The sequence below is a fragment of the Ammospiza nelsoni genome, chromosome 2 (assembly GCF_027579445.1).
Source record: "Ammospiza nelsoni isolate bAmmNel1 chromosome 2, bAmmNel1.pri, whole genome shotgun sequence".
Taxonomy (NCBI): Eukaryota; Metazoa; Chordata; class Aves; order Passeriformes; family Passerellidae; genus Ammospiza; species Ammospiza nelsoni.
The window spans coordinates 1,830,048-1,855,567 of NC_080634.1; the positions used below are offsets into that span (position 1 = coordinate 1,830,048).

Below are 25,520 nucleotides of genomic sequence, written 5' to 3' on the forward strand. Positions count from 1 at the left end.
TGAGGTTTGTACTGCACCAGAACCTTCACTCTAGCTCAGGCAGGCTGAGGGGGATGCTCTGATTTGTGACCCTGCCTGTGTTCCCCCTGCAGCAGGACCATAAATGCAAGTCTGTGTAGCAAAGGTTTTCCTCTTTGCTTCTGGAGAAAGCTCCTCTGCTCCTTAGCTCCCATGGACCCAGCAGTTTAAAACAATCATTTGCACATCAAGTGAAGGCCTGGTGCTTTCAGAGGGACACTGAAGGGACATCAGAGCAAAAGCTTAAATGGCCTGAAAGCCAAGGAAGCTCTGGGTGGTGGCATCAGCAAAGACTTCAGAGGAGCCCTCTTTCCTTTCTTCCCCTTTTTTTCCTAGCAGCACGTCTGGATCCCTGCAGATCCCTGGGTTTGTGCTCTTTGACTCCCTGAGCAGGGCCTGGACCTGGGCCTTGCCTGCTGAGCCCAAGGATTTGCTCTCCAGGTCCACAGGGGAGCTTTGCTCCCGGACAGAATTAGAATCAGAGAATATCCTGAATTACATCACGGAGTCCAGCTCCTGGCTCTGCACAGGACAGCCCCAAAAGTCACCCCAGGGTTTGTCCAAACAGACCAGAGCTTCTGGCTGATGAGTGATGCTGGGTTTGAGTGCTGGGGAGGAGATTGAGTCTTTGACCTGCATTTATATAATGCAGCATTTCTGTCTGTTGTAACCAAAAAATTAAAACAATTTTAAAATTTTGAAAAGGCACTAAGAGGCCAAAAAAGAAAAAAAAAAAAAAACAGCCAGTTCATTGATTGAGCTGATTCCACCCCAGGACCATCCTGTCCTTGCTGTGCCAAAGAGGTAATGTCAACCCTGATCCAAGGCAATTTAGGGATGTTGTGTTGTTTTGGGATTTTTTTCCTAAAAATCCAGAGGCAAAATTTGAATCCAGGTCAGGTCTGAGCTGTCAGAAGCTGCCAGAAGGGTTCTGGGGTTTCGCTGCCTCTCCCTATCCATGAATTTCCATGAGGGATTAAAGCACTGGGCTGTCACTTGTGCTTTTTGCTGCTGCCATCTCTTTTCTAGAGAAAGATCTGTTTTCTAAAGTCTTGTCTAACCCCAGTGAAGCTGTCCTGGTGTTGAATCCCTTCTTAATCTGCCCTTCCCACTTCTCCCCCAGGTTTTTGTATAACCGGATGGGATACTGGAGTGACTGGTCCATTCCAATCCTTGTAACAACTGCTGCTGGCTTCACCTACATCACAATGTTACTGGTGAGTACAATGAAATCCCATTTCCTAGAGCTTTGTGTGTTGGCTTTACAAAGGCCACGAATTCCTCAGGCCATCAGCAAGCTGAGGAGTGATTTCTCTCTCTTTCTCTTAGCCTGAAGTTGCATAAAATTAAAGGGGAAAATTGATGCTCTTTGAGCTCAGATGCTCAAAAGTAAAAGACAGATACCGCAGTTTTGTTACCCATGGTATGGACCAGTTTCCACTTCTGGGCACAGCTGGCAGTAGTTTCCCTTTGTCCCAAGGTGTTGGGACTTCCAGGGAGGCATCCATCCAGGTGGCACTGTCCCTGCATGCTCAAACCCTTCAGGGTGGTGATGTGCCTCTGTCTGACTGTCTGTTTGTCCCTCCCAGATCCTGGCCCTGTGTCACATAGCTGTGGGGCAGCAGATGAACCTGCACTGGCTGCACAAGGTAAATCTCAGCTCCAAAGAATTTGGTGAAATGCTTTTGGTCCTCGATGATAGAGAGGCCACATGTAGAGATGGAGGGACATCAGTGCTTAGGGCAGCCTGATTCCCAGCTCAGGGGCTCCAGGAACCTCCCTGGGGCTCCATTCTGGGCTGAGCCCAGCCTGGAGAGGGGCTGAGCAGAGCTGAAGCTGTTCAGAGCGTGCTTGGAGGCCCCAGCTGGGAGGGCCTTGGGAGAAGGAGAGGCAGGAGCTGCAGCTGAGGGTGTGCAGGGCGAGGTTTGCTGCGCCCAAGGGGATTTGTGTGTGGAGCAGTTGGAGAAACGCTGCTGTGAAACACAAGGAAAGATATTGGGAGCACAGAAAGGGAGGGAAAGGTGTGCAGGGACAGAAAATGGGTTGGCAGGATCCCATTGCAGCTGGCAGATTGCTGACTGGGAATGAAGGGAGCAGTCCTGGATCTGCCAATGCCCACCTCCTCCTGAAATTCTGCACGTGATGTAGGATCAGAGCCTGAACCTCCCAGGACAGGGACAGCAGACACTTCCCCACCCTGCCTTTTCCTTTTCCTCTTTTTTCTTTCCCTTTTCCTTTTTCACTTTTCCTTTTTTTCCTTTTCCTTTTTTCCCTTTTCCTTTTTTCCTGTTCCCTTTTTTTCTATTCCTTTTTCCCTTTTCCTTTGTTTCCTTTCCTTTTTTTCCTTTCCTTTTTTCAGTTTCCTTTTTTTCTTTTCCTTTTTTCTTTTCCTTTTTTTTCCTTTTTTCTCTTTCCTTTTTTTTCCTTTCCTTTTTTCCCTTTTCTTTTTTCCTGTTCCTTTTTTTTCTATTCCTTTTTCTCTTTTCCTTTGTTTCCTTTCCTTTTTTTCCTTTTTTTCCTTTCCTTTTTTCAGTTTCCTTTTTTCCTTTTCCTTTTTTCTTTTCCTTTTTTCATTTTTTCTCTTTCCTTTTTTTTCCTTTCCTTTTTTCCCTTTTCTTTTTTTTCTGTTCCCTTTTTTCTTTTCCTTTTTCCCTTTTCCTTTGTTTCCTTTCCTTTTTTCCTTTTTTTCCTTTCCTTTTTTCAGTTTCCTTTTTTCCTTTTCCTTTTTTCTTTTCCTTTTTTCAGTTTCCTTTTTTCTTTTCCTTTTTTCCTTTTTTCTCTTTCCTTTTTTTTCTTTTCCTTTTTTTCTTTTCCTTTTTTAGTTTCATTTTTCCTTTCCTTTTTTCCTTTTCCTTTTGTTTCCCCTTTTTATTCTTTTTTCTTTTCCCTTTTTTCTTTTCCCTTTTTTTCTTTCCCTTTTTTTCTTTCCCTTTTTTTCTTAGGGATGGTAGAAATTATGCTTCCTCAGGGGAAGAGGATGCAATCAGAGAGGGGGCAGGGACTGACTGACTGCTGCTGCAAAAGAAGTTATTAATTCTTGAGTCTGACATATGTTTCTTCATCAGGAAAAATGGTATTTTCAGATAAGCTGGTGGGCTTAGATGAGTAAGTCCAGAAGAGGGATGTGTTGGTGATCAGTTCTACCCTCTGGACTCCCACCCTTCCTCCCCTTCCAAAGAATCCCCCTTCTCTTCTCATCTCAGATGTGTGGCTCTGTCTCTTTCCCACACCTCCCCCAGCTTCCTAAGGAGGCTGAGACACAAGGCTGGAATAAGTTAATATTTTTCTCAGAACTATACTGAATTAACTTCAAATATAGATTAAAGTGTGTGGGAAAGGCTGGTATGGGCAAAGCACCCAGCTCCTTCCAATTTTCTCCTGCAATTCTGTGCAGAGGGGTGTGAGCCAAGTGGGAGGTGAGTGTGAGGGGAGGAGAAGAAACAATAAATTGGAGCTGATGGGAGGAGTGGAGATTTGTGTCCCGACACAGGATGGCCACACCAAGGGGAAATAGGGCTCTAGAAAGAGGAATCCTGTTTACATGCACCGAAGGGATTCTGTAAATGTTGGCAATGTGGGATTTGATTTGCTGGTCTGGATATTAAACCTGAAATGGTCCTGGAGGAGCCCTGTGCACCTGACATGATCCAGTCATTTTTGGGGATCCGTTTTCTGCCAAGTCTCCCCTGCAGATTTTGGACCTGCAGCAGCATCTTTTGGCTCTGGCAGAAGAGCAGAGGCTGAATACCAGACACAGGCAGAGAGTGGGGAATTATTTTTAGACAGGCAGCCCAGATTTCCAGTCTTTGCAGCTGGAGGTATTTCTGTGGCACTTTTCCATGGTTTGAACTCTTTACCTTCATCACAGAGGTTGTGTTTTCTTTTTGACTGCTCTGCTCTGACCTCTGAGGGCTTCCATGAGAGAGGGAGGTCCTGGGGGCTGAGGTCTGTCACCTCAGTGCCACCACTGTCCCTTCCCAGCCCCAGGATCTGCTCTAACATGAGCCCAACCTCCTTCCCCATCAATCGCTTTTTTCAGACCTTTTATTACATGCAATGCTTTTCTCTCTCCATTTCCCAATGTATAATAAATAACCCAACCTAATTTTTATAACAACCACAGTCCCCAGCCTGTAAATACCCCCTGGTTTCTTGCAGATTGGCCTGGTGACAACCTTGATAACCACTGTGGTGACCATGTCATCGATAGCACAGCTTTGGGATGATGAGTGGGACATGGTTTTTATTTCACTGCAGGTAAGTTGTTTGCATGGATGCTTCCCTGGGGGAGGAAAGGGGTCAGTGCAGCTGAATTCCATGGGATTTATGTATTTCTGTATGATAAAACTCTGTCTTGATGGTTGTCACAGCCCAGATTGAAATCTTGCCAATGAGAAAATTGTTTTAAGGAAGACTTGTGGTGTCTTGAAGGGCAAGAAAAGTATGAAAGGAAAATACCTACAAATTTAATTTCTCACAGATCTGCTCTCTGTTCCTTTTCCCCTGTTCCTCAAAAAAAGAAGTCCAAAAATATTTTCCCCATTTTGCTTAAGAGGTGACCACTGACGTGCATTTGGGAGTATGCAAATCTATGCAAATGCAGGGGGTGGAAATGGCATTCACACAAATGACTAACATTTCTCAGAAGTGCTTCATTTTATTGGGGTATTTTTAAGATTTAGGCAGGGAATTGGAGAGCAGAATCACGACTCAGATGATCCATCCCCAGCTTTGTGTCATGGTGCTGCACCCTGCTGATACAGGCCAGTGTGTTCAGAAAATTCCAGAAGAGTTTGGGCGGAAGGGACCTTAAATTCCATCCAGTGCCACCCCTGCCATGACAGGGACACCTTCCAGTGTCCCAGGCTGCTCCAAGCCCTGTCCAGCCTGGCCTTGCACATTCCAGGGATCCAGGGGCAGCCACAGCTGCTCTGAGCACCCTGTGCCAGGGCCTGCCCACCATTATCCTGAAATTTTTTCCTTATATTTAGTCTGAACCTAGACTATTCCAGTTTAAAACCATTCCCTCGTATCCTACTGCAGCTTACCCTAATAAAGTCTGTCCACATTTTCTTACCCTTTAAGTCCCTAAAAGGTCACAATAAGTTGTCCCTGGAGCCTTTTCCAGGTGAACTCCCCAGCCTGGTCCCAGAGCAGAGGGACTCCAGCCCTGGAGCAGCTCTGTGGCCTCCTCTGGACTCCCTCCAGTAGCCATTTCCCCAAATATCTGTTATTGAGGGAGAAATTCCCCTAAAAGGGGTTAGAGCTTTCCTCCCTTCTCTTCAGAGCAGCCTAAAAGCCAGAGGCACCATCAGCATTTAGAAGAAAGCAATGGCCAAAACAGAACCTGCAAAACCAGCACATTTTCAAGGTGCTGGGCTGTTTTTAATCCCATTTTCCTCTCCTGTTCTTATTCCCTGCAGGCCACAGCCCCTTTCTTGCATATAGGAGCCCTGGCAGCTGTGACAGCGCTGTCGTGGTTGGTGGCAGGGCAGTTTGCACGGACAGAGAAAGCCAGTGAGTACCTCCTGGTCCCTGCAGGGCGGGCACTGGCCACTCCTCTTGTTTCTCTCTTTTTTCTCTCTTTTTCCCCCCCTTTTATCTCTTTTTTCCCTCCTTGTTTCTCTTCCCCCCCCCCCCCTTGATTCTTTTGGGTTTTTTCCCTTGTTTTTCCTTTCCACCCCCTTGTTTCTCTTTTTCTCCCCTTGTTTCTCTTTTTACTGCCTTCTCTTTCCCCCACCTTGTTTCTCTCTTTCTCCCCCCTTGTTTCTCTTTCTCCCCCCTTGTTTCTCTTTTTCTCCCTTTCTTTCTCTTTTTCCCCCTTGTTTCTCTTTCCCCACCTTGTTTGTCTTCCCCCCTTGTTTCTCTTTCTCTCCCCCTTGTTTTTCCTTTTCTGCCCCTTGTTTCTCTTTTCCCCCTTGTTTCTCCTTTTCCTCCTTTTTTTCTATTTTCCCTCCTTGTTTCTTTTTATTTCTCCCCTTGTTTCTCTTTTTCCCCCCTTGTTTCTCTTTTTTTTCCCTTGTTTCTCTTTTCCCCCTTGTTCCTTTTTCCCTCCTTGTTTCTCTATTCCCCCCTTGTTTCTCTATTCCCCCCCTTGTTTCTCTTTTTCCCCCTTTGTTTCTCTTTTTCTTCCCCTTGTTTCTATTTCCCCCTTGTTTCTCTTCTTTCCCCCTTGTCTCTCTTTTTCACCCTTTCTCTTTTTCTCCCTTTGTTTCTCTTCTTTCCCCCTTGTTTCTCTTCCCTCCCCCTTTTTTCCCTTCTTTTTTCCCCCCTTGTTTCTCTTTTTCCCCCCTTTGTTTCTCTTTTTCCCCCCTTTGTTTCACTTTTTCTCTTCCTTGTTTCTCTTTTCCTCCTCTTGTTTCTCTTCCCCCCCCCCCATTTCTCTTTTTTCCTTTTCCTTGTCTTTTTGTTTTATTATTATTTTAATAAGCCAGGAAGCTGTTTTCCTTCTCTCTTTCTGTTCCTGAATTATTTTGTTTGTTTTTAACAAAAAACAGTGCCATCTCTTGATCTTAAGATTATTTCAGACTCATTTGAACCACGGAATTTACCTTACCTGGAAGAGTTTACAGCCTTTTTAGTACAGACATGGTGGTTTAGAAATAAAAGGAAAAAACCCAAAATATCTGTGAGAACCTCCAGTCACTTTTAATGGAAAACAGGATTTTAATATTTTGGAAACAGCTGCAGGTCTTGGTGCAAGCCTATTCTTGCCCTTTCTTTGTGGCATTTCAGCTTTTTTTTTTTTTTTTTCTTTTCTGAGCAATTTTTATGGGTTTTTTTTTTTTTTTTTTGCTCTGGTTAAACTGAATGTTCAGAGCCTGGTCAGGATCCCATTCTGTGTTTGCCTGCAGGTTTGGGTGCTGGTGACAGCTTTAAGGTGCAGGACACAGCATGAGGTGTCACTGAGTTCCTGGAGTGCTCCCTGAGTGATGGAGGCAGAAATCCCTGGCAGAGTTCCTGGAGTTCCTTTCTGCCTTGTGGGAACATGTGTGAATGAGCCTGTTGGATGCTGGAAGCCAAAAGGAGCCTATTTATGAGTGAAACAAGATCAGCTGTGCCCAGGAGCTGAGCTGGGCCTAAAAATAAAAAAACCACCGCCTTCTCTATCTTGCATCCATTGCAAATATTTGTTTTAAATAGTTTGGGGGTTTTTTTTCTTTTTTTTTCCCTTTTTATTTTTGGAGGCTATCCCTTGAGTTCCAAAGCCTTCATCAGTTTGCAAAGTAAATAATAATTTAAAAAAAAAATTTAAAAATCAAGTCTTTTGCTGTAACATCTGTGGTTTCAAGTGGCTCCAGATATCTCAGGTGTTGAAAGGATTCCCAGGGAGCCTGGGCTTGCTGGGAAGTCACTGATAAATGGAATTTGGGTGGCATGGGAGGCAGAACTGCTCCTCTGGCCCCAAGCACTGCAGCTCTGTCACAGCCCAGGGAGTTATTTAAACATCTCCAGCCTGCTCAGTAAAGCATTATTGCAGTTCTCTGGTGCAAATCTCAAGGCAGGAGCAGCTGAAGTGGCTTTGCCCTGGCTGGGGTGGGTGGTGCTGGTGAACCACCAACATAAACTTTCAATGCACTGAGGTGGTGCCATGGCTTATTTTTAGCTGTGTGTGGCTGGTGAATTATTTCTCTTGTCAGGCAGGGCAAAATTTGGTGCTGTCCCACCCAAAGGGTGGAAACGCCAACAACGTTTTGAGCTCCGTTTCTGGAGGTTGAAGCAATTCACTTTATTTATTGTTTCCCCAATACGAAATGAAGTGAAAACCTTTTTCAGGACTTGAATTTTTATTTTTTTTCCCTAAACGCTGAGAGCAGATCAGTGGAGGAGGACAGAGGAGCCCTGCCCTTGCTGCTGTGCCGTGAGGGGGTCGGGGCCCGCCTTTTCACCATCTCTCTGTGTCTCTGTCCTCCCCAGCCTCGCAGATGCTGATGTTCACTGCGTACCTGGCAGTCGTAGTTGCACTTTACCTCGTGCCCCTGGCCATCTCCTCGCCCTGCATCATGGACAAGGCAGCCCTGGCACCCAGGCCAGCCGTCCTGGGGCACCGAGGGGCTCCCATGGTGAGTGGGGACCCTGCCACCATCTCTTTGGGGTGGCTCTTTTTTTCTGCGGGCTTCTAAAGAGCTTTGGTTTGTGCTGCTTGTGCAGGGGAAATCAAGAAACACTGGCTTTGCTGCACAGCTTCTTTACATAGTAAAAATAACAGCAGTTAACCTGCTGGCCTGATTGATAGCAGCAAACCCTGACAATGAACATCTTCTGCCAGAGCAGGAGAAGGGCTTGTCTGGGAAATAAATCTGTGTCAGGTCAGGTCCTCTCTCATGAAATCAAGCTTCAGCTTTCTTGTGTGGGCAGTACAGTAATGAGGTCTCATTGCTGCATGTACTTATTAAATCCCTAATGGCTCTTGCTTATGAGTGTATCCTCTTGTCCATTGTAGGGTTGGTGGTTTGTTTTGGTTTTGTTTTTTTTTTGTTTGTTTGTTTTTTTGGGGTTGTTTTGTGTTTTTTCACTTCCTTTCAGTCAGGTTGAGGAATTTACTGAAAATTTGGGTCACAGAAGCCCAGAAGTTTTTGTAGGAAGGGACCTTGAAGACCATTGAGTTCTGAGCCCCTGCCATGGGCAGGGTTAGTTATGGATGCTCTCTAAAATATGGGGATAAAAGACATGTTTTATTTGCTGTTTTAAACAGAAATCTTATTGTCCTATCCTGGCATGATGGGACACTAATGCTGAAATCCAATGGCCTGGCAGATCCCACACTGAGCCCCACACAGGGAACCTCCAAAGGGCAGTGTTGTACACAAAAGAAAATGCTTAGATAAGATTTCATTTCTAAGATTTCATTTCTTAGATATCACTTTAATCCTTGTGGGGTTTTTTGGTCCAGTTCATGGCTCACAAGGAGATTAATACTGGAAAGGAGAGATAAAGAGAAAAAAAATAATAAAAAATAAATTGAAATGATGGCCATATTTCCAAAAGCACAAGAAAACACCTTTAAAACTTGTTGATGAAACAAAATATCAGATCCTTTAGTGCAGAATCACAGCATCCCAGGATGGTTTGGGCTGAAAGGGACCTTCAAAACCACCTTGTTCCAACCCCTTGCCATGGGCAGGGACATTTTCCCCTAGACCAGCCAGAGGTTTGCAGTGGCTGCAATTAGTTTGGAATAAAATTTGGTTCTTCTGTCCAAGCTTCTTCATTAACCTCCCCACCAAATGATGCCATGAGTTTCTTTTTTAAGCCCTTTTAATTAAGGGAAAAACAGAAATGTGGTGATGTCCAGCTGCAGCCAGGCTGTGCTGCTCTAACACAGTTTGATAATCTTCTTTAAGGACGGTCCCCAAAGCTCCTGTCTCTGTCTGAATGCATTTGCAATGGATTTCTAAGCACAAAAATAACCAAAATGAGTTCATTTGCTGTAATTTTCTAGAAATCACTTGCTGTGTCTCTGCAGCAGGAAGAAATGAATAGTAGCCTGATTTTTGCAGGGGCTGAGTCTCTCAAACCAAGCACAGAGAGGAGGAAGAGCTGCTGGAAATCCTGAGCTGGGTCTGCCTGGCTCTCAGTACCTGGGCATGGTTTATCAAAGAGAGGAGGTTTGGAAATCATTGCTTTGTGCCCCAGGGTTTCTTTCCCTTAAGGAACTGGTTGTATCCTTTGTTATAAACCTGGATTTAGGTTTTAGACATAGCATAGCTGAATATATTGTACCAAGCAGGTATGCCTTTAAAAAAGCTGGAGAGATACAGAGAGAAATACAAGCAGAAAAGCTGTACTTTTTTTTTTTTTTTTTTTGCTTATGGGAGTTTAGCTGTAAAGCCTTTTTAAGAAAATACAATTAAATCTCAGCAATTAATTCCTGTAACAGGATGCATCTTTGCCTTAAACATGCTTAATCTGGGGCTTCAGCTCCCTCCTTCTTGGAGGAATAGGCAGACTGGAAGGATGGGAATTCGTGTATCTCAGATTTTCCTTTCTCACAAAATCCCTCACATCTCAGGGTTTATAAACCCCTGGTACAGAGCAACCCTGCCTCCAGAGTGGTGCCATCTCTGGGGACAGGCAGCCTCTGACCTTGGTGGCAAAGGTTAAATTTGCTTTCCTGGTGTTCTGGTTGATGTTTGCTGAGTTATGTCGTGGTGTCAGTGCCTCGTGCAGAGGCTCAGCAGCTGCAGAGGAAGGTTGGGATGGACTCACTGGGAAAAGCAATTATTTCTGTCTTTGCCTGAGGGGTTCTGATCACAGATTCACAGGATGCTTTGGGATGGAAGGGATCTGAAAGCTCATCTCATCTGGAATAGGCAGGAATACCTTCCACTGTCCCAGCTGCTCCCAGCCCTGTTCCAGCCTGGCCTTGGGCACTGCCAGGGATCCAGGGCAGCCACAGCTTCTGTGCCAGGGTCTGCCCACCCTCACAGGGCAGAATTCCTCCCCAAAATCCCATCCATCCCTGCCCTCTGGCAGTGGGAGCCATTCCCTGTGTCCTGTCTGCGTGAAATGTGCTCTCCTTTTTTCCAACCCCCCTTCAAGTACTGCAAGGCTGCAGTGAGGCCTCCTCAGAGCCCCTTTAGGCTGAATTTCCCCAGAATCTTCTCTTCCCCAGGCTGCACAACCCCTGCTCTCCCGGCCTGCTTTGGAGGAGAGGTTTTTCTGGGATCATTGCAGGGTTACCCTGCAGAAACCTGGATCCTTGGGAAGGGAGACCCGAGCTGGTGACAGCAGCCCAAGGTGATGTGAGCCAGTGTGGCTGGGACTCTCCAGCTCCTTGTGGCTGCTGCTCTCTGCTGACAGCTCTGGGGATGTGTGCAGGGCTCTGGGAATGTGAGCAGGGCTCTGGGGATGTGTGAGATCTCTGGGAATCTGTGGAGAGCTCTGGGGATGTGTGGAGATCTCTGGGAATGTGTGGAGAGTTCCAGGAATGTGTGCAGGGCTCTGGGAATGTGTGGAGAGCTCTGGGGATGTGAGCAGGGCTCTGGGGATGTGAGCAGGGCTCTGGGAATGTGTGCAGGGCTCTGGGGATGTGTGAGAGCTCTGGGAATGTGTGCAGGGCTCCGGGAATGTGTGCAGGGCTCTGGGAATGTGTGGAGAGCTCTGGGAATGTGAGCAGGGCTCTGGGGATGTGAGCAGGGCTCTGGGGATGTGTGCAGGGCTCTGGGAATGTGAGCAGGGCTCTGGGGATGTGTGCAGGGCTCTGGGGATGTGTGGAGATCTCTGGGAATGTGTGGAGAGCTCTGGGAATGTGTGCAGGGCTCTGGGAATGTGAGCAGGGCTCTGGGAATGTGAGCAGGGCTCTGGGAATGTGTGGAGAGCTCTGGGGATGTGAGCAGGGCTCTGGGAATGTGAGCAGGGCTCTGGGGATGTGTGCAGGGCTCTGGGGATGTGTGAGAGCTCTGGGAATGTGTGCAGGGCTCTGGGAATGTGAGCAGGGCTCTGGGGATGTGAGCAGGGCTCTGGGGATGTGTGGAGATCTCTGGGAATGTGTGGAGAGCTCTGGGAATGTGTGCAGGGCTCTGGGAATGTGAGCAGGGCTCTGGGAATGTGAGCAGGGCTCTGGGAATGTGTGGAGAGCTCTGGGAATGTGAGCAGGGCTCTGGGGATGTGTGCAGGGCTCTGGGAATGTGTGCAGGGCTCTGGGAATGTGAGCAGGGCTCTGGGAATGTGAGCAGGGCTCTGGGAATGTGTGGAGAGCTCTGGGAATGTGAGCAGGGCTCTGGGGATGTGTGCAGGGCTCTGGGAATGTGTGCAGGGCTCTGGGAATGTGAGCAGGGCTCTGGGAATGTGTGGAGAGTTCCAGGAATGTGTGCAGGGCTCTGGGGGGATGTGTGCAGGGCTCTGGGAATGTGTGCAGGGCTCTGAAATCAGCCTTGGGTGACCCAGCTGGGCTCTGGGGCTGTGCCTCTGTCCTGGCCCAAACAAGTCTGGCTTTGACTGGGAGCTGCTTTGGGGAGATAACGTGGCTCTGTGCTGCCTTTGTTGGGCAAACACAGAAATGAACTTGTGCTGGTGTGTGGCTGGAGCCAGAGGAATCCCGCGCTGAGATACGAGCGCTGGGTGAAGGTTGGCGCTGACATTTGCTCTGATTATTTTATTTTACCCCAAAGCTTTGCTGACCTGAGCCTGTGGAGTGATCAGAGAACAAATGTCTCTTACAGCCACTCTAAGTGCTTAAGCCAGTTTTTATGCCTATTTTTATTATTTTGTTATTATATCTTGATTGTATGGTGCAATTGGGCCTTTGCTGGTAATTATTTCCCTTTGCAGTAAATCATGGGATGTGAATGCTCATTGTGTCCTGATGGAACTTATCCTGCTGGTGGAAAAACAGGGTGTTACAGGTGCTCTAAACCTGAAAAAAAAGGGGAAAAAAGTAATTTATCTTCCAAAAATAACTTTATTTTGATGTTATTCAGTGCCAGGTTTTCTCTCTGTAGTTGTCAATATTTTTTTTCTGGTCTGCCTGTTGTTGTTTCATGGGTGTTTTGGGAGCAGCTACACTGTGCTGCTTTTGTGGAACAGCAAAGTATCTGTCTTCACAGCATTTTTATTTTAAACAAACCCTAATTCTGTTACCATCTGCTCCATTCAACAGGGAGGAATTTCAAATAAAATCTGAGCCCTTCTCCCTGATAGCCACAGGGATACATTTCCTAGGCTTAAGGCTATTTTTTAAATTGTTGGTAAAACTAACTAGGACATTTGTTATTAGAGAAACTCTCTGATTTTTAGGCTAATAGATGACTTTATGGAGTAAGTAGAAGTGGGAGTAAAATGTATCTTACAGAATGTGTGGTTCTCTGTGGTATGGAAGAGACAGGAATTTTTGGGCACAGATTGATGTGGAGTAATAATATTTTAGATCCCTGATATCTCCAAACCCTCCTCCCAGCATCCTTGCTGACACTGCTTTGTAAACTTCCCTCATGCTCCTGATCTCTCATTGATTTTTTTTTTTATGTTTTCCTGACAGCTGGCCCCAGAGAACACTCTGATGTCCTTCCAGAAGGCAGTGGAGCAGAAGGTGTCTGGAGTGCAGGCTGATGTGGTACTGAGGTGGGTCAGGGCTGCTCTGTGGATGATCCAAGCAGGAATGGTCCAGCATTTCCAGAGTCTGGGCACTGCAGCTTTTCCCTCTGGGAAGGGCTGTCCTGGAGAGCTCATCCAGTGACTCCTGTCTGTCTCTGGCAGATGCTGCTGATCATTTCACTGAGGGGTGGTAAAGGGTGGGCTTCTCCAAACGAGGGAACCTGGATCTCTTTGTTGTCTTCATTTGCAAGAAGGCTGTAGTTCATCCTAGAGCCTGGTTTATTCCAGTAAAACACAGCCAGAGCTGCTTAAATGTGACTTCTCCTGGGATACCCCAGGTGCAGAAAGAGCAGAAATTCTAATTTGGCTTTGTTGCACAGCAAAGTTTTCACCACCCTTGACAAACCATCCCAAGAACACACCAGGAGGAATCTCTTCCTTCTCCCCTTCCTTTGGCATGACTCTTTAGGGAAGGAGGGTGCTGACTGTCAGAAACTCATTCCTTGCTGGCAAATGTTGAGCTGAGTGGCCAAGACCAGTTAGAATTTAGAGAGGGGTATTTCCAGAGCTGTGCTTTGTTCCAGGAGTTAGATAGTTCCTTAATATTCCTTAATATTCCTGCTCCCAGTTTGTCCCAGTACCACTTACAAAGACAAGAAAGACTCAAAGCAGATATTTCATTTTTTCCCTGACTGCTTTGAAGGTTTGTGTTGATGGACAGATATTTTTGCCTGCTAGAAGGAAGTTTTATTTTTAATTGCTTTCTTTTTACTTCGTATAAATTTTTTGGAGAAAAAATTATTTAAAAACAAGGAATTTCTTCCCACTGGTGAGTGGAAGGTCACTGTGGAAGGGTGGAGTATGAATTGGGATGTATGTTATGCAATTTTTGTATTTTCCAAAATGAGTTTATCAGCTGCTGTGAGGGGACAATACTTGAGTGTCCAGCTGCCAGGTGAGCACTTGGCTCTTGTGGCTGCATCCATTAACACTGGCCAAGGAGAAAGGTGGGCTTTGGGAGGAGGAGAGCTGGAAAAGCTCCAAGATCCTTCCCCACTGCCACTCAGCAGCACTCCAGGCTTCAACAATGCCCTTGATGGCCCAGCTTCCTGAGCCTTCTCCAAGAGACCCAGGTGCCTTCAGAAAAAGAGGATCCATTGATTTTCAGACTGAGAAGTGGGAGATTGGTGCAGTTGGCCTTGGGGAGGGTTTGCAGCACAGCACCCCTTGCTGTCCTTATCCTTCAGGAGATACTTTTGTTCCTGTGGCTGGATGGCTCCATCCCTCCTGGAACATTTCCATGTTCTTCCAGACATGTACCAGCATGGGTGGTCTGCTTGGACAGGCACTCAGAGCCATCACATCCTGCTGCACACCCACCCCACATTCCAAAGCACTTGGAAAAGACAGCTTTGCTCCAAGCAGCCGGAGCCCAGAATTGCTGCCTGTTCCTCTCCCTCTTCCACCCCCTCCCACATCTCTTTTTCTAAAGCTCAGCTTGCTGTCTCTGAATTCCTGCTGCAAACCTGGGCTTGCCAAGACCCTGTGGTTGGCCCTGAGTGGTGCTGGGAGGGAAGGATTGGAAAGGATGGAGCAAATGTCAAGTGCCCCAGAGGATTTCTGCACTGTGGTTAAGGCTTAGCAGTGCTCTGCTCTTCTGTGAGATGTTAAACTCGAGCTCCTGGCACTTTTTAGCACTCCACACTCTTCATTCTGCAGTTGCTGAGCTTTTTTATTTTTTTAATTTTATTTTTAACTGTATTTATTAAAGCCTTTGACTGCAGCAGCGTGGGATTGCCGTGTCAGCGGGTTGCTTTGGGCTGGGGGAAGGAGGTGCCACAGCACAGGCCAGAAATAGCAAATAAAGGTGCCAGTGACCTTTGTCAGAAGGGACTTCTTACAATTTTAGAGGATGGAGCAAATGTTGCCGCAGTGGTAAAGCTGAGATGACATTTGCTCCATCCTCTAAAACTGGGTTTAATTTTCCCTCTGGGAAACAGCTCTGGGTTGTCTCCTAATTCAAATGGGATTTGTTATTTCACCCCATCATTTTTCAGGCTTTTTCGGAGTCTCCTGTTAGGAACATGGGCTTTGGAAAATGTCATTGCCACCAGGCTGGGTTTGTCCTGATTCCTGGGTGCAGACAGCTGCACCCCTGCCTTTGATAAAAACTGTCACTACCCTGTGTGGTTCACCACTGATCTGGTCACAGAAAATGGAGTGGAAGAAAGTTTAAAGAGCTTTTTTATGCTTTCCAGACCATTATTCTGTAATATCCAGATGACTTAAAAACCCCAGGGCATGCATTTGTCTGCTTAGTTTCATCTGAGAGGTGTCAGGTTTTTTTCTTTTTTTAAGCATGAACTTAAGTCATGTGGGCACAAAACCAGTTTGCAATTGGAGAAGGCAATTTCAGAGCATTTTTGGTAGTTTGGGAGCCTTGCATCTTGCTGGAAGCCTGATGTGAGAGGCTTTGAAAATTCCTTTTCCTGCCTGCTGTGTGTTTGTGTGTGTCCGTGCATCCAGGGAAACCTCTGATGGTTTTGGGTGCTGCAGAAGCTTTGATGAGCATTCAGGGTGGGTGTTCTTGTCAAACCCACCTGAGTTTTACATATTTTAGGGGATAATGGGGAGAAGTGGACAGTGGGGAGGCATGGGCAGTGTTGTGTCAGTGACTGCCAACACCCAGCAGGTATCTAAGAGAGCTTTTGAGGATGCTGGGGTGGTTTTAGGCTGCGTGAGACCTTCCCAAGGATTTTGATGTGAGAGAGACTGGGGTGGGAAGGGGAATTTCTCTCCTCCACACCTGTAAGGGGTTCTGTGTTTGCAGCTATGATGGGGTGCCCTTCCTGATGCACGACAAGACTCTCAGGAGAACAACCAACGTGGAGGAGGTGTTCCCAGAGCGCGCCTACGAGCACTGCTCCATGTTCAACTGGACTGACCTGGAGAAGCTCAACGCTGGCGAGTGGTTCCTGCAGGTGGGTGCCATGGAGCCATGGGACCCATGGGATCACAGCTCCTGCCAGGTCCCATCTGGGGGAATGGTGTAGGTCCATCTCCTTGGTGGTGTGGTGCAGCTGGACCATGTTTAGTTCTGTCTCTCCTAAACTTAGGCTTAGTCTAAACCATTTTGTCTTTCTGTGCCTCTTCTGGAAAAAGGGGCCTCAAGCCTGGCTGACACCACAAAGAACTTCAAGATCTCCAGTTATAATAATTTTTTAATGTGATTATAAAAATGACAGGAAAACCAGCATGTTATACACTGTTCCCCTTTGTTTTAATTCAATTTTGGGACCATCATCTCCACAAAGAGAAAGTAAGGAAGTCTTTGCACTTTGGGCTTTGTGGCAGTAATCCTGGGATTGCTTTGCTTCCAGAATGACCCTTTCTGGACAGCTGGGTCTCTCTCAAGGGCTGACTACTTGGAGGCTGCCAACCAGTCAGTCTGCAAGCTGGAAGATATGCTGGAGGTGATCAAGGACAACACATCCCTGATCCTGAACTTCCAGGACCTGCCAGCAGCTCATCCCTACTACAGCACTTACATCAACATCACCCTGGAAACCATCCTGGCATCAGGGATTCGGCAGCAGGCTGTGAGTTCTGTGGGCTTGGGGAAATTTCCAAAATCCCTATGGTTTCCATGAATGTGTCTCTAGTGGGGCATCACTGGAAGTTGTGCTGGGCACAGAGGTTGGAATGGAGCACCTGCTACAGCTCAGGACAGGTTCTTTCTCTCTGGGTATAAGGAAACTGGTTCTCCCTCTTTTTTTAAGTCTCCAAAAGGCTACAACAGAGATGGAGATGAAGAGCAAGAGAAGGATCATTGAAATGTAGATGTGGGGATGTGAAGTGGGATTTCTCCCTCAGGTTTTTGGTTCCCTGTTGAAAATGCACATGGCTGCTTCTGTGCTGCTCTGATGCTTTGGTAGATGAGTGTCACTGAGTTATTAAGACTAGGCTGCTTGGGGCTAGAGAAAGGTGTTGGAATGGCAAGGGGCTGGAATGAGATGACTTTAAAGGTCCACTTCTACCCAAACCACCCTGTGATTCCATGACCCACTTTACCCCTTGCAGCCGAACGTGAGCTGTTGATGTGACGCGCTTCGGAATCACGGTGTGAGCTCGGGGAATTCCATGCCGTGGGCTGGATTTGGGAGCCACATTTGCCATACCCTGTGCCCCTTCTTGCTGCCCCACAGGTGATGTGGCTGCCAGACACGGAGAGGCAGCTGGTCAGGCAGGTTGCCCCTGGTTTCCAGCAGACCTCTGGCCTGAAGCTGGACGCAGAGCGCCTGCGGGAGAAGGGCATCGTGAAGCTCAACCTGCGCTACACCAAGGTCACCAACGAGGAGGTCAGGTACTGCCAGAGCCCTCAGCATCCCTCCCTGAGCATCCCAGCCTGTCTGCAGCACACAGGGATCTTTCCAGATGGATTTGCTCCTGAAAGCTTGAGCGGGGCAAGCTTTTCCCTGCCCATCATCCAGAATCCAGGCTGTTTCTGGGAAGGCACAGCTGCCTCTGACATCTCTACATGCTGCCTCAGGATATGATGGGCCTCTTTGAAATACAAATGTATGAATTGGCTGATTCTTATTGCACTCACAGTTCTGGGAAAAAGTGAAGGCCTTTCACACTGAGTTCCCTCAGAGTGCTGCTTCATCCTCATTTACAGCTGCCCTTTGTCTGCTCCAGAGCTGCTAGCATGGAATTTTGATTAGCCCAAAGTCTGGATATGCTTTCAGAAATTTCTCTTTGCAGAAAGAGAAACTCCTGTTCTGTATCACCTATTTAGCTCTTCTCTGTAATGGCCCTGGCACAGCAAGGTATTCCTGTGTGTGAACTCTGTGGTGTTTCAGCTCCCAGCTTTGCCCCCTTCCCCAGGGAGGGCAGATTGTTTCTAGTAGGGCTTTTCTCTTTTTTGAAATTCAAATTAAAGAGGTTTGCAGCAGAGAAATATCTCCAGAGGAGCTGTCTGGCTGCATGTCAGAGCTGAAGTAGGGAAGAGCTGAGCCTGCAGCTGTTTGGGAGCGTGGCCCTGTTTGGGGAGATCCAGCTGTATCTGTCTGCCAGCAGCCAGTCCAGCTGCTCACCCTTAAAACCAAGGTTGTGCTTTACCTGCAGGATAATCCCTGCTTATTTTTCCTCCTGTTTGCTCTGTCCCATGGAGAAGGCTCTATGCCAACTCACTCATCTATCCCAGTTTAGCCCCAATCTCCCATCAACCCCACCTGAGCTGTCTCCAAAATAAGAGCTGTCACTGAATGTTTCTTGAGCCCAGTGGTGCCCAGCCAAATGTTGCTGCAGCCCTGGTTTAACACAGTTCTCTCAATTCTCCCCAAATCCAGCACCTGGATGCAGCATTGCTGCAAGCACCCCTGCCCTTGAGCACCCCTTTGGAGCACCTTGTTCCTGCTGAGAGCTGGGAGATGTCCATGTCTTGCACTGTGTGCCCTTCCACCTCAAAGTGTTCTGCCGGTGCTAAATTGCAGGGATTAATCTGTGCTGCCCGTGTGATGGGGATTGTTGATGCTTCTGCTTCAGAGATGAGGAAACAGCAATTTATGTCAATTATCTGGGTACCAGGTAATTGCCAGTGCTTGGTTTGCTGCTGGCAGTTTTAGCTGCTTGGAAAATGACCTCAGGAGACTGAAAGCTGTAAGTCTGTAATTGTTCCCAAAGCAAGGGCATGGAAGTTGTAGGAGGTGATGTTGGAGACAGGTCTGCCAGTGTTTAATTAGCAGATTGCCCCCAAAATGTTCCAGGCGTCTCAGGCAGATGCTAATTTCGCATCAGCACGATGAGATGGTTGTTCCAGGAACACACCATGTCCATCATTCCTGGGGAAGCATCTGAGATGGTCTGTGGCCTGTGCCAGACAGCAGCCAAAAGGTGAGGGAAGCTGTCAGGATCAAACATTGCCCTGCAGTGCTCACGAGGCACCCACACCCTGTTAAAAACTTCCCACAACTCAAACCACACAAACCCAGCTGGGGCTGATGGCAAGAGTTGGGGTTTGGTGGGGTCCTGCATGTCACCCTGTGTGTGCCCTGGCAGGGACTACAGCATGGCCAACCTGAGTGTGAACCTGTACACGGTGAACGAGCCCTGGCTGTTCTCCATCCTCTGGTGCGCCGGCGTCCCCTCGGTCACCTCCGACAGCTCCCACCTCCTCCGCAAGGTGCCTTTCCCCATCTGGCTCATGGTAAGCACACCCTGGCAGCCTCTGGCACCAGGAAATGCACTGGGGGGTGTGGGGGTGGGAGGTTTTCCAGGCAGGTTTGGCTGGGCTTGAGGGTTTTCCCTCTCTGTCCAGCTGAGCCCTGAGATGGTGATGAATTGGTGCTGCTCTTGCACAATCCCATCAGTTTGGGTGGGATCCTTTTGCACTCCCTATTCAACCCACATGATTTTTCCGGTTCTCCTCTGAGGGAAGAGCACCTTTGCAGACCTGCTGAGCAGCTGTTAAGAGTTGCAGGAGAAGCAGGAGCACAGATGAACCAGAAAACCAGGCCTCTGTGTCTTGGCCATATTGTTTTTTGCATGTTCTGAGTGTATCATTTTGCCAAAATGAGTTTTTTCCTTGTTCCGAATCCCAGATTGAGGATTTACCTCTGGTTACCCCATTGCTGGACAATAAGCAGAGACCCAGTGATGATGGCTCAGCTGGTGTGCTGACCACTTAGAGTGGCGACTGGAACCAGACCTACCAGTGCCTGAAAGGACAGAAATCACATTTACAGCATGGGGCTAAAGGTCCCATGCCTAAAAGGTCTCATCTGCGCTTAAAATGGACCCTACATGGATATATTTCCCTGTTTTCCCCTAGACTTGGATTCCCAAACTGCATCTTGCCCTCACCCTGAGGTTCAGCTGAGATAGGAAACTTTCAGCCCAGGGAGCTCTGAGAAAATGTCAGCACACAAAAAGGAGGGAGAGTTTCAAATTGTTCCTGTTTGCAGTTTCCCCTGATAGTTTTGGATGACAGCCTGGCATTAGGAAGGTCATAAATATTGTGATTTATACCTAACCCCTGCAGCTCTGTGCTTTTCTTGCTCCTCAGTGGTAACTCCAGCCATGTGTGGTCTCCCTGTGGTTGCACAAACCCAAATGTTTAAGGTCTGCTCTTGTTTTCTGTTTTCTTGCAGCCTCCAGACGAGTACCACCTAATCTGGATCACGTCTGATCTCATTTCATTTCTTGTAATTGTAGGAGTTTTTATATTCCAGAAGTAAGTTTGTTACAGCTCTGCTCCTGTGTGTCTGTGACCTGTGGTTTTGTCCAGATTGTCGGGTGGAGGTGGGAGAGAGGAGTACCCCGAGCCTCAGTTCTTGGATTGCAATAGCAGGGGAAATATTCATTAAAAAAATCATTGCAAACAATAATTCCACTCCCAAGGTGGGATGGAGAATTGGATGCACCTTTTAAGAATGAGAGATCACAACTTAGTAGTGTCAGATGCCTTCCTTGACTCCTAAAATATGTGGAAGAGAAACTGTAAATGCTTTAGGGAAAAGTATGTTGACAAAGACATGACAGTGTTTTAAAGGAAGAAGAGGGGAGGGATTTTGAGATTCCACCACTACAGTGTTCAAAAAGTTGTCTTAAATCAGTTTGTTCCTGTTTGGATGTAGAAATATTATGGAATCATGCAATGCTTTGGGTTGGAAGGGACCTTAAAGATCATTTAGTTCCAACACCCCTGCCACAGGAGGGAGTTGCTATGGGAAATGTGATTCTGCAAATCAAATCTGGTGCTTAGTTAGAAAGAAGAAGGAGAAGCTCTGCTCCAGTAGCTGGACTTTTCTGCAGCAGAGGGCTTGCTCTCCCAAGAGCCCTGTGCAGGACAGAGCCCTTTCCCTGATGTTGCAGTTTCTCTACCACATGAAAGAGTTGCTAGCAGGGTTGAGGATGTCTCAAAACCAAATCAGAGCAGAATTGCCCAATTGCCACCTGCTGATGTGATTCAGCTCTGGGGAATGGGGCTTGGCATTTGGCCCTCAGTGTCTTGGTTGATTTTTTTTTTTCTGTGTTGTTGATGGTTGGTTGGTTTGGTTTTTTTCCCCCAAGTTCTTTTTGGGGCACACCAGAGCTGCTTCCTTCATGCAAGGATGAGGGCTGGGTGGGAGCAGAGGCTTCAATGTGCTCGTGCTCTGTCCTCTGCATGGCTTCTCTCTCTCAGCCATGGTAGGGACTGCTGCTGCTCTTCTGCTCCAGCCCCAGTGACAGGATCCTGGCAGCCTCTCCAGAGGGGGAATACCAACTGTGATGACTTCTAACTAACCTTTTTTTGCCTCTTTGCCTTGTTTATTTTCTTACTGCTCTGACTGTTGTGCATGTTCCTCCTCTCTCTCTCTCTGCTGCATTCTGGCATCTCACAGCTATCACATGATCAGGTAATTCTGGTGCTTTCCTCCTCTTTCTCTTTTTCATTCAGCCTTCCTTCCTCACTTTCTTTCTCCCTCTCTGCTATGGCTTCACTGCAGATGGTCAGGGAAGGATGCAGCTTTTCTGATGCTTTCCAACATCTGGCTTCAGCAGCGGACTGTGAGGGTGTGAACATTGCACAGGCCATAGCCATGAGCACCAGGGAAGCCTGATGCTGAAGCCAGTAGATGTTTTGGAGGCAATCTGACCTTCTGTGACAATGATCTAAGTCGGTGCCTTTTAAAACAGCCCACTTCTGAGGCCACACTGTAACTGGGAGATTCCCAGAGGATGTAATGATTGGGAGATTCCCAGAGGATGTAATGCTTTCTCTGTGGAAATAATCCCATGTAAAATACCCCTTCCTTTCTGTATTTACCAGAGATGTTTGAGACCAGCCTCTATCCCAAAGAAAATCATGGAATCTATTCAATTATACCAAGTAGCACTTGTCTGGATGAAGGGGGCAGATAGCTGGAAAGGTTTGGCTCATCAGTTGGGATCTTGCTGAGTTGCACCACTGTGAAGCTGGAAATACCGTGTGGAAACAAAGAGCTCTGCAGCAGGGGAGGGAACTGAGCCTGGGGTGCTGGATTTGAGGTGCCATCAGTCAGAACCCCAGATTGCTCCTCATTTTGGCCCTTCCCTCAGCAGTCATTCCCAGCCTTTGGAGGGAAGTGCTGGCTCTTGTCTGCACTAAAGCCTTCACTGCCTCCCCACCCAGACTGAGCTCTTCACGTGTTCCCTTCTCCACTTCTCCTGCTCTGGGCCATGGCCTTGCACCCCTGAGCATTTGGTTGCCCCCATTCTCTGCCTTGGGGTCAGGGTTGGTCCCTGAGGTGTCCATGAGGTGCTTTGGTGTTCTGGTCCCGTGGCATCTCCCAAACCAGGGCTGGGCTGAGCCCTCCTGTGGGTGCATGGAGGTCGGGTGCTCTCCCCTTCTCTCTCCCCTTGCCCATGGATGAGGAGAGGCAGGCTTTAGGCAGGAGCAGGCACACCAGGGGGACTCTGCAGCTGGCTTGGCTCTGTGCTTGCTCCATCTTACCACCTCAGTGCCAAACAACCCCATTTTTCCTCTCCCACCCCCTTCCATGGCATTGAGCATCCCCCCTCCGCAGCCCTCGGGGTCTGGCCGTGGCCCTAACCCAGTGTATGCTGTCTCTGTGTTGTTGTCCCAGTATTTTTTAGTCTGTTCCCACCCCGTGTCCGTCTGGTCTGCCCTGACGCCAGCCTCCCAGAACAGGACCTTCCTGCTGTCTCTGGCCTTTTTGCACGCTGCTGTCCCAAACCTGGGCCACCACAACAGAGTCCAAGGGGGTAGGAGAGGTGCTCTTTTCTATTCGACCGGCTTTTTGGAGACCCCAAGGCTTCTGAGCACAGCACAGAGTTTTACATGGTCTCTGCACGTGTTTGGGACTGGGCTCTCTGTGCCTCAGAGGGACCCCTCTCCTCCCTGGGATAGCTGGGGTCTGTGAGCAAGGGGTCACTTTTGGCCACAGAGTGACTTGATGCTGAAAATCCTGGTGTGGTGGGCAAAGAGAATACTTGCACCAATGTGTTTTGGTCCTGATTTAGAGTTTGAGGAGGATCTTGTACTGTGACATCTTGCAATCACATTAGTGGGATCTAAGGCAAAAAATGCAGGGGATGCTAAGGCAAAAAATATGTTCTTCCAGGTCAGAGTGGCTCAGTTTAGATGATGACGGTAGAAGAAAAAAAAATATTTGTTTTATACTTCAGTGGTTTTGCCTCCTTGTGCTTCCTCTGCATTGCTTCTGTCCATGGGTCTGTGAGTTGTGTCGTGTTGCCATCCCACCCCTTCTTTTCTGTGTGGCCGCCATCTGTACCCTGCTCAAAGCCTGATTCAGGTCACCCAGTGTCAGGCACTGGGACTTGGGAAGGGGTGGAAACCCTACAAAACTGACACCAGCTGCATTTACGTGGGAAAAAACTGCAGAACCTCCTTTGTTGGTGTTGATTTGTCAGGCTGATGCCGTAGATCCAGGCTGGAGATTTGTGGGCTCCTCAAATCTTCTGCTCCTGGGGCTGGCTAGAGGGTTAGAAATAGAAAAGGTGATTGTTTTGTCACCTTCTCTTGTGTGGGTGAGCCACTAGATGGTGCCAGCAGATCAGAAACCTCATAAGCCACCCTAAATCCCTGCTGTGTCCTTATAAAAGTTCCAGGGCGTCCCTGGCTCTGGCAGGGAGAGCGGGGTTTGCTGATGGCTCGGTGGGGTGTGGGCTGTGAAAGCCTGGCCTAAACACCATCCCCTTGTGGTGGGATCTTGGGAGCAGCTGCCTTGGCTGAGCCCACCAGGCTGTGTTCCCCCTGTTCCACCTTCCCCTCCTCGTGGGGGTCTGCCACAGGGCTGCTCTCAGTGTCCCCAAGTGCCACATCCACGTGGCTGTTAAATCCCTCCAAAGTGGGCACTCCACCACTGCCCTGGGCAGGAATATCTTTTGGGGCAGGAATATTTCCTGTACCAAATCTAAACCTCCCCTGTCACAATCTGAGGCCATTTCCTTGCTGTGTCTCAGGTTTGAAACTTTTAAATTGTCTCTGAGCTCTCTTCTCCCACAAGCCTGACCACAGTGAGGAAAAATTTGTTGCTTCTTTGCTTGGCTGGTTCTCTTGTTCTGTTCCCTCTAAAAGTTTAAACACCTCTGCTCCTTTGCACAGCTGGAGAGAGCTGTGAGACAGCTATTTGTGGAACTAGTTCGTGGATTTGTGAATCCATGGGTCTAATTCCCAGGTGGAAGTAGGGTGCTTAAAGATGCCTGAGGTCACTCATCTCTGAACATGCTCCTCCACGTGGGGTTGTGCAAGGGAGCAGAGGGTCTCTGGCACTGGGGGTGCTCCTGTTGTGCAGAGGCAGTCCCTGAGATGCTGCTCCTGCCTTGCAGGTGGCGCCTGGGCAGCATCAGGACCTACAACCCCGAGCAGATCATGCTCAGCGCTGCCGTGCGCCGCTCCAGCCAGGACGTCAAGATCATGAAGGAGAAGCTGATCTTCTCAGGTAGGGATGGGGCTGCTGGTGCCTCCCCAGCTCTCAGCCCACCGAGGGAGGAGCTGCTCTGATTCAGGGGTTTTCCTGCTGTGGGTCAGGGGACCGGGCTGACCTTGGGATATGGGCATGGCTCATGGGGGGTGGAATGGGATGATCCCTAAGGTGCTTTGCAGCCCAAACTGTTCTGTGATTCTGAGGCCCATCCCAGCAGTGATAAGCTCAGAAATCCTGCATTTAGCTTCCCTGTTTATCCCATCTCACACTGTCCCACATCTTCTCCACTCACCATTGTCAGAGGCCAAAAAATCCACTGATAATGGCACATGTGACCACAAACATGGTGATGAGATTGGGGTAGACCTGCAATTCAGGGGCATTCCTGATATCCTCATGCTCCTCCCAGAGTTTATTTCTGTTGGAACACCTTGGCAATGTGTCCATCACACTCCGCCTCTAAGAAAGATAGCAAAACTGTGGGCAAAGATGGAAATGTTTAGCTTTAAAAGGTTAAATGTGGTGCATGAAGCTGGAAAGCTCACCTTTGAGGGAATGTGAATATAATCCCCCCACCCCCTGAGCTTTGTTATGGGTTTTCTTTTGTTGTATTTAGGGTCTGGAGGTGCCCAGCAGGGATCAGGGTTTAGTGCTCTGGGCACAGACAGAGCAAAAAGGCAACATTGCTTGCTGTGTGAAATGGCAGCCAGAGGGGCTGAAAATCAGGTATAAATCCAGGGAACCCAGACAGGGAAAGCAGCTTGGCACAGCACAATTAAGCTTCCCTAACATGTCCTGGACATAAATCCCTTAGAGGTGGGGGGTGCAGAATGAAGTTTTGTGCCTCTGAAACAATTCTATTCCTGCTTGCTTAGGGTGGATGTGAAACATTAGAACCATTAAAACATTGGTGGGTGCAGGTTTTTCCCTGTGAAACCAGTGACTGGAGGAGCCAGACCTCTTCCAGGGTGGGCAGGGATTAGGTTCAGGTACTTTGTACCACTCTCCCACTGGTGACTTGCCCAGCCTGTGACA

At 48.0% G+C, this 25,520-nt stretch overlaps 1 protein-coding gene across 2 annotated transcripts in view; it reads left to right on the forward strand.

Moving 5' to 3' along the window:
- GDPD5 (glycerophosphodiester phosphodiesterase domain containing 5) overlaps positions 1-25,520 on the forward strand; it is a 101,544-nt gene that overhangs the window by 72,871 nt on the left and 3,153 nt on the right. For both annotated transcript variants that reach the window (XM_059466756.1, XM_059466755.1), the window contains 13 exons: positions 1,142-1,235; positions 1,608-1,667; positions 4,177-4,275; positions 5,442-5,535; positions 7,936-8,081; positions 12,998-13,080; positions 15,884-16,034; positions 16,434-16,652; positions 17,259-17,416; positions 19,114-19,261; positions 20,205-20,287; positions 21,438-21,452; positions 24,388-24,500. In XM_059466756.1, the coding sequence (XP_059322739.1) occupies positions 1,142-1,235; positions 1,608-1,667; positions 4,177-4,275; positions 5,442-5,535; positions 7,936-8,081; positions 12,998-13,080; positions 15,884-16,034; positions 16,434-16,652; positions 17,259-17,416; positions 19,114-19,261; positions 20,205-20,287; positions 21,438-21,452; positions 24,388-24,500 (1,463 nt within the window). The remainder of the gene's footprint in view (positions 1-1,141; positions 1,236-1,607; positions 1,668-4,176; positions 4,276-5,441; positions 5,536-7,935; positions 8,082-12,997; positions 13,081-15,883; positions 16,035-16,433; positions 16,653-17,258; positions 17,417-19,113; positions 19,262-20,204; positions 20,288-21,437; positions 21,453-24,387; positions 24,501-25,520) is intronic.